The sequence below is a fragment of the Coffea eugenioides genome, chromosome 2, assembly GCF_003713205.1.
Source record: "Coffea eugenioides isolate CCC68of chromosome 2, Ceug_1.0, whole genome shotgun sequence".
In the NCBI taxonomy this organism is placed as follows: Eukaryota; Viridiplantae; Streptophyta; class Magnoliopsida; order Gentianales; family Rubiaceae; genus Coffea; species Coffea eugenioides.
Genome location: NC_040036.1, coordinates 35,950,089 through 35,958,599, shown reverse-complemented (window position 1 = coordinate 35,958,599; position 8,511 = coordinate 35,950,089). Strand labels below are relative to the sequence as shown.

At 38.4% G+C, this 8,511-nt stretch overlaps 1 protein-coding gene across 1 annotated transcript; it reads right to left on the bottom strand.

Annotated features, from left to right (window-relative positions):
* Nucleotides 1-3,710: 3,710 nt before the first annotated feature.
* On the bottom strand, nucleotides 3,711-7,490 carry LOC113763295 (aldose 1-epimerase-like). The gene is made up of 4 exons (XM_027307060.1): nucleotides 7,286-7,490; nucleotides 7,146-7,195; nucleotides 4,644-4,767; nucleotides 3,711-4,549 (listed from the first exon to the last, which is right to left on the bottom strand). Exons 1-4 carry the CDS (start codon nucleotides 7,455-7,457, stop codon nucleotides 3,801-3,803), a joined length of 1,095 nt encoding a protein of 364 aa, XP_027162861.1. The 5' UTR covers nucleotides 7,458-7,490; the 3' UTR covers nucleotides 3,711-3,800.
* Nucleotides 7,491-8,511: the final 1,021 nt, after the last annotated feature.

Genomic DNA, 8,511 nt, shown 5'->3' with positions numbered 1-8,511 from the left:
GAAACTAGGCACTGAGCTGCATTACTCTACTACCTACCATCCCCAGACAGATGGGCAGACAGAAAGGTTGAACAGGTGTGTGGAGACATACCTGAGGTGCTTGTGTTTCCAGCAACCTCACAAATGGAAGTCCTTGTTAGCTGCTGCAGAATGGTGGTACAATACCAACCATCACACAGCCTTAAAAATGACTCCCTTCCAAGCACTATATGATTATCCACCATCTCAGTTGGGCATCAATGCCTTGGAGACCCTAGTGGCTGCAGTGGAGCAATGGCTAGGGGACAGGAGGAATTGGAATGAGCTGCTGAAGGAAAATTTAATCAAAGCTTAGAATCGAATGAAGCAGTTTGCTGACAAAAACAGGAGTGAAAGAAGTTTCCAAGTTGGAGATTGGGTCTACTTGAAGCTACAACCTTATAGACAAACGTCTGTGGCAGTCAGAAAGAATCTAAAATTATCTCCCAAATATTATGGCCCTTACAAGATTCTTCAGAGGGTAGGTAATGCGGCTTATAGGTTGGAGTTACCTGCTGGTTCCTTGATCCACCCTACCTTCCATGTCTCCCCGCTCAAGGCCTCAGCCAAAGATCATGCGGTGACTCAGGAACTGCCCTTAACTACCATAGATGGACAGATTAAAATTGCCCCTGAGAGTGTTATCGCTACTCGTGATATCATACGAAAGAGGCAGAAGGTGACTCAGGTGCTGATCAAGTGGTTGAACCTAGGCGCTGAAGATGCAACTTGGGAGAATATCACTGTGATACGATCACAGTTTCCAGATTTCCAGCTCAATCCTAGTGACTAGGATTCTTGAGGGGGAGGTATTGTAATGATCCTAGATATTTTCTCTAGATAGTTAGATATTTCCCTAGATATTTGCAGCAGAGAATGTAGAGGGCATGATTTCCTTTTTTAGAAGTTAGTTGGCATATCAGATGAGTTAGTTGGTTCGTTACTGCATGGCATGCAGGCATGCAGGATCTTTTCTGTTGAGCATTTTGTTATAGCTATGGAAGGATCTAAAGAATGGAACCTATATAAATACGCCTAAGGGTGAGATGCAAGGCAGGCAATAAGATACAACCAAATTCAATTCCTTTTCTCCTCTATATTCTCTATCTTCTCTCCCAAGTCTCTCTTTCCCCTTTTTCCTTCTGTATCTCCCCCTTCGTTCCTGGTCAGGACAATCACAACACATATCCAGTCTACCCCTACGATGAGATCCCAGTCCCCCAATTCCATAATCCTGAGGTCAAAACTGAACCTATAATTTTGGATATTCCATAAGACTTGTGGGCACTGAGCCCCACTGGTCACCAAACTCCCATCTCCCATGGTGACTGTGAATGGTTTAACATGCTCAAACGAAATTTTTAATGCAGATACAAGTCTGTGGTGGATGTAACTGTCACTGCTCCCAGTATCTACCAAGATTTTTACATTTCTCCCTGCTAATTGCCCTTGCAACAGGATTGTGTTTCGCCTGAGAGAATCTGAGAGTGCATTGAGAGATACCTCTACTGATTCCCCTGGATTTCCAGTCAATTCATCCTGTTCCCCTAACGCATCTTGGAATTCTGTATCCTCCTATTCCTCATACAACATGAAATTCAAGTGCTTCATCCTACATTGATGTCCAACTCCAAACTTTTCTCCACACTTAAAGCACAAGCCATTGTTCCTTCTATACTGCACTTCCTGTGGGGATAACCTCTTAAATTCAGGTTTCTTAGTCTCTGGTTTTGGTGCGTTGGTCTGAGGTAATTTATAAGTGATGACTCCACCATTCATAGCTGTAGGATGTCTGTACATTCCATACCTTGGTTCAGCCATTACCTTGTTACCCTCCTTCACTGTCCTCCCTTGCAATTTAAGGGTCTGCTCTTGCAGATGGGCTATCTCTACGACTCCAAAGAGGGTGTTTGGTCTGAGCATTCGCACCATAGGTTTAATTTCTTCCCTGAGGCCACTGGTAAAGCTGGAAATGAAGTATTCTTCACTCAGGTTGGGATTTTGGATCAGCATCAGTGTCTTCAGTTCTTCAAACTTCTCCTGATAGGCCTCCACTGTACTAGTCTGCTGCAATTTGTTGAATTCCTCCACAATATCCCTACAACAGGTCCCCTTGAACCTCTGACAAAGCAGTTCCTCAAATTCTCTCCATGACAACCGCTGTTTCTCCAACTTGACTCCCTGAAACCACATATCAGCCTTCCCTTCCAAAAACATCTCCACTACCAGTAGCTTATGGTCTTCCTGGATTCTATGCAACATGAAATATTTGTTGCATTTCCTGATCCACTCACGTGGATTTTCTCCACTGAACATGTGCAATTTAAGCTTAGGAAAGGAGTGGCTAGAGATCTTTCCCAAAAATTCACAATCCTTTGCCTCAGTATCTGCTTCCAGATCTAATCTCTAATGACTAGGTGGTGTTGGCAGTAATGGTGTTCGATCTCTCCCCATCTTAGCCTCATCACCTATACTCTTTTCCTTGATCAGCAGTGTCTGCATCATCGAACTGAGTGCTTCGAACTTCTGCTCCATTCCAATCACAATCGAATCCATACGTTGATCTCTTCCTATCATTTCCTCTTTCACTTGCTGCTGAATACTTCTGACATCATCTATTACTTCCTGCAACTTCTGTTCTTGCTTCTTGAGATGATCCTCCAGTGTTTTGAATCGAGTACTTTCTGCCATTTGGATTTCAGGAGCTGGCCAAGGATCGGTCAACTCTGATACCAATTTGTCAGGCTCTCAGCAATAGGATGAAGAAAAGGTTGAGACCAGCAGGCGTGGGAAAGGTTTGAATGAACAAGAAGAAGAAATGAGAGGGAAAGGCAGAGAGAGAGAGAGGGAGAAAGAGAGAGAGAATTGGGAAGGAATCAATGGTAATATTTTTCGTGTCCAAATCCATTACACTGGCTTCGATTTATACCCCCCCAATGATGAATCAGAATCTTGCTGGTACAGAAATGGAAATGACTAACTAACTCCTTCAGCAGACGGTTATAACTAACTTTTAACAATTTTGGCTCCAACGCCAATTTACACTAATGCCCCTCCAACTTCTAGTCCAATTGCAATTGAGTCCCTATTCCTGACATCCTTCGAGGGACTTTTTGGCACTGCATTCTTTGTGAAATGGCAAGTTCCTCCGCCGAAATATCCAAGACAACATGATCCACTAAACTGCTCTGAATTTCCAAGCCAGATGAAGCCGCTTTAAGAGTAAAAAACAATACATGAAGCAACTAGAGAATAGGAAAATGAAAAAATTACTAAGGAAAACTATGGCAACTACTGTAATAAAGAATCCTAAAGACACATTGGACAGTTTCATTAAAGGAATGTTGGTAGACCCAGAATCCAGAACATCACAATAGTATGCTAGAAAGTGGAAAATGAAGGCCTTTTCACTGAAAGGTCTGTGCAAAAGCCCATTGGATGGACTCCATGGATTTATCAGGCCGCTAGTCTATTGGAATTATTATTACTTCTTTCCAATCCTTTCAATACTCTGTGAAATTAGAGATTCTTCCATATATCCTAATTCCTCTTGAGGAGCCATTGGAATTCCTAAATTGCTAATAGCATCTGTTTAATTCTAAGGTATGCTGAATGAATGCAGATATCTAAATATTACATGTTTGATAGAATCCATCGACAGGTTAGGTAATGGTTAAAGTAACAGAGCAGTGTTTAACATGAAAATGTGTCTCATTTATTTGCTGATTCAAATCAGGGCAGCTTCAATTGCTCTTCGGGTGCAGTGTACATTAGTCGAGCTTTTATTTTTGTTTGATTTTGAATTCAACCAACATGTAGTGCACATAAAGATCTCCTGGATTAACGATTGTTGAGGGAAAATTTGGATGGTTCACTGCATCAGGGAATCCTTGAGTCTCAAAACAGTATGCTGCATGTGACTGATAAACATATCCACCTTTTCCTGTCACATTGTTCAAGTAATTAGCCGTGTAAAACTGCAGACCTGGAGCACTTGTTGATATCCTCATCCCAATACCAGTCTTCTTACTGTACGCAATTGCTGCGAGCTTCAGCTTGTGGTCCTTGCCTTCATCAAGGGCATAATTCACATTATAACCAGATGGAGCTCCGCCCCTCGGAAGTCCTTTCATCTGGCTTTGAATTTTGTGGGGCTTCAAGAAATCGTACGGGGTTCCTTTAACAGGTAAGATTTCTCCAGTCGGGATGAGCTGGTTGTTCGCAGGCGTGTAGTGTAAGCCGAATATTTGGACTGTATCCGAGAGGACATCACCACTGTTATGGCCTCCAAGATTCCAGTAACTGTGTTGTGCTAGATTCACAGGAGTAGCCTTGTTCAGGGCTTCCGCTTCCATTATTACGCTCAGCTTATATGGTTCAAGTAGAGCATAGGTCACTCTAACCAGGAGATTTCCAGGGAATCCTTCTTCTCCATCAGGACTGTAATAGGACAATACAATGAAAGGATTGGCCCTATCTTTCACATATTTCTCCACCTTCCAAGTGAGCAGGCTAAATCCTTTTCTTCCACCTGTTTCCCTCACGATACATAGCATCCACAGACAGAGTCAGTGGTTAAAGTTGATGACTCAAATTTACATGTGTTATAGCTGGGAGTAAATTACCATGAAGCATGTTTGGTTTCTCATTGGCATCAAGCTTATAATGAACTCCGTTTAGAGTGAACTGAGCACCACCAATCCGATTAACAACCCGGCCAACAATAGCTCCAAAGTATTGTGTATCATCCTGCAGGGAATTTTTATGGATTTTTAGGAAACTGGCCTAAAGAAAGAAAATTGGCCTATTGAACAATTTGTTAGCGAAAATGATAGAAAAATGGGATGCAAGATTGCATGCCCAGACAGAAGTTTATACATCTGTATCATTGTTCTATCTAAAGCAACATCGAACAGGTGTTTTGAGACATGTAGCATTATGCCATGGACATACAACCAACCAAATAAGTAGCAGCTACTATGATAGATACTAAATCACTTGCCATATGACTCGCTAATATTTTAAAATATCTACGTAACTATCCAAAATTTTATATAAAGTAAAAAATGAATCGAAGGTATATCTGATTAACACTGACCTAGACGCGCTCAAAAAATGCATGTGATGGAATTATAATGTCCACTTAGCTCTCCTATAAATTTGCATAAATATTCACTTAACCTCTTGCAATTTTACATATATTAACATAGTCATACATGCTGGTCAAATCCTCATTCTATTTAGTATTTAATTAAAGGTTATACTAGCATTTAACTAAAGATATTAAAGAGGCTGTTTACCATTTTACATAAAACTACACGAGTAAATTTGAGAAGTTACGTGATAATATGCAAAATCATAAGGAGATTACTAGTAATTTACCCTATAATTAATTTTTTTCCTATTCATGATGTGGGAGTACTTTTCAACATTAAAAGAAGGACCTCCAAGTCAACATAATAGACAAAACATTTAACTAAAAATTAATGGCCATTGGATGAAGCATCTCTATGCTGCAATTCACGAGTTGCCTCTACAAGAAAATTCAACCCTTCCCCACACCCAAAAAAGAAAGGCAAGTATCCCAAGTATTCCCAATGCGGAGATGCTGAGAACAAAAACTAAAAGGAACAAAACAATTATAATGAGGATTTTCAAATTTAAAAACAATGATGGACCCAGGGTTTTAAGTTGGGGGACCACTAGTCAAACATATAATAAAACAATATTTTAGCAAATAGGGTATAAAAAAACTTAAAATGAAAGTTTTATAATAACTAGCAATAATATGTTTTTAGTTGTAAAAGACAAGGTATCAAAATTAGACTTTTTAATCATTTTATTTCCTTATAATACAAGGGATGCGAGCCTATGTTTTATATCCTTCGTTTGATCAAATACATCAATTATTGAATTAACATCATTTTTTTCGAATTATTTCTTTCACAATATCATCTGATCAATAGATAAGCAAGAACATCATTATTAAAAGCCTCAATAGAGTTGGCAATGATAGGCACTTATAAGTTATAACACATTAAAAAGCTGTACATTTTGTTTTTGCTTTTAACCAATACTCCTGCTTTTTTTTCCTCTTAAATCTAATTCAACCTTACATATTGGGGTTAGTTTTCTAACTTTTTAAATTCAAGTCAATCTTACATTAGGATTTAGTTTATTGTAGACTTACATAAAAATAAGTTATGTTTCTATTGCCTAGGTTGCAGTAATAATGATTGTTTACTAACATTAATAAAGAAGAAGGAAAGAAGGAAATAAAAAATAACTTATCTTAAATTGGGGACAAAGTAATATCACTTAAAAATAAATAGGTCCAAATTTTTAATAGGTCCGATTGAATCTTGAGATAGACAAGGGGAAAAATATATTTATCCTTGTATTGAAATTCATAATGGGCGAAAACAGTTAAGGACTGCAATTGACAATCGTCATGTGTTCTTTAATGGCAAGATCTAGCTAAGAAAGCAGAAAAGATTAAAAAATAAAATGCAGTCAGGAATTCGTGCTAAATATTCGGATACATTATTTTTCATTCTGAATATTGATTTTTTGTTTTTCAGTATAAGTGAAAAGTTTCAAATCTAGAATCTCTCACTTACACTCTCTCTTTATATACTATCCAATTCATTCATCTTCTCTACAAATTCTGTACAAACTGTGTGTGTAAGAAGGAACTTTATATGGCAACCCAAAAAAGAAAAGGTCGAATGTGCCCAATGAGGTGACCAATTTTATCTTGGCAACCAAAAAATAAAATAAAACTAAATCAAAAGCCAAATTTGCCCCACGGGGTGACCAAGTTCTTTAAACCTCTATACCCTACCCAAAAAAAAAAAAAACCGTCCATTTTTGACTTCTCAAGACTGAAGGATGACCTAAAGACAGAGAAAACCCAAAAAAATAATAATAATAACAAAATAAAAGGCAAAGGTCCCTACAGAAATTATTCATTCCTGAATTCTGCATAATGCAGGGAAATGAAGATGAAGAGATAAAGATGGAAAGTCAAGTGCAGCAGAAGATAATCCTCTCCACATCCAAACCTCTCAGAAGAGAAAACTTCCATAAAAATCTAATAGAAGGTACAAAATTTTTAAATTACTCACCAAATATTCTTTAACAGAATCATAGCCAAGAACAACATCTGTGGGCTTTCCTGAACAAGTTGGAAAAAGATGTGCAGAATCAGCTGGGAGTTTACCATGAAAACATTGTAGTATATGTAAAAGGAGGAAATGAAAAGTACCGTTCTTGTCAGGGAGAACGAGGGATATTATCCGAGCACCAAAGTTTGTCACCTTCAATGAAAAATCTCCTTTCTTGAGCTCATAGATCCCAACCTCACTTTCGGAGCCGTTCACAACGACCACAAAAATTGTTGCAAGAATGAGACATAACAAGAAAGATAATTTTGACATTTTTTCTTCGTGATATTGAAGAATGGCTTCAGGAGGAGGGAGGGGTTGTAGGGCTAAGCTTTGATAGTCCAATTATATATAGTAGTTTTATTAAGCGGTGTATATCTATAATTTTTACATGTCAAGTAAGGCTTTGCTGGAACTAGCACAAGTGAACGTGTGCGTATAAGGCGCATTTTGGGTTGCGGTGCACTTACAAAAAAAAAAGTGTTTTTAAGCACTGAAAGTACCTCTAGGAGGTGTTCGGTGACTAATTTTGGAACTTCGAATATGAAATAAAAAAATATAAAAATAGAGTAGAGGGGCGGTTGTAGCCAAGCAGTGGATTGTAAATCCAGTGGGTTCAATCCATCATGTCAAGTTCAGTTCCCGTCATTCTCCCATACAAGAATTTTTTTAGTAAACGCGTCATAGCTTACTCTTTTTTATTTTAAGGTGAAGAAAAACTCTAATTTTTCTCCTATTTACTACTCCCTCCGTCCCAGAAAGTGTGTCGCATTTCGGGAATTGTAATTATTATCAACAGTGCAAGACTTTTAAATGATTTGCATTTGAGTTCCGGCAATGCCCCTTGACTTTCAATATATTCGTAACGTGGGTGAATGATAAAAGGGGCATAAGTTGTGATAAGACATGCGGGATCCAAAAGATTTAAATGTCTCCACACTACTTTGAAGGAAAGTGTCATGCACGATTGCTATTACCATTTCACGTGAGAGTCACGAACTATTGAGTGTAGTGTTGGTACTTGGTAAGTGAACAGAAATGTGTCACATTGGGCCCACTAAAAGGTAAGAAAAGGCTGTCACATTGAAGGGTATGGAGCGGAAATGTGTGAAAACTTTCATTGCCAATTTTAGTAAGTGACAATTATTTTGGGACGGATAAAAAAGGAAAGTATGACACTATCAATGGGACGGAGGGAGTATAACATTGAGGAAGAATCAAATTATCATTATACTTATTCCTTTTTCTACTTCTTCTTCCAAGTGCAAGATAATCTCAAAGGGCTTGTGACTTGTGAGTTTTTTCTACCAATTGGAGCTCTCCTTTC

Bases quoted from the DNA above. Each gene is read 5' to 3' on its own strand.
- LOC113763295 (XM_027307060.1), bottom strand. From the start codon at position 7,457: ATGTCAAAATTATCTTTCTTGTTATGTCTCATTCTTGCAACAATTTTT. The intron at 4,768-7,145 runs GTGAGTAATTTA...AATTCCCTGCAG, and splicing joins ATTCTGTTAAAGAATATTTG to GATGATACACAATACTTTGG. The intron at 4,550-4,643 runs GTAATTTACTCC...TGAGGGAAACAG, and splicing joins GAAACCAAACATGCTTCATG to GTGGAAGAAAAGGATTTAGC.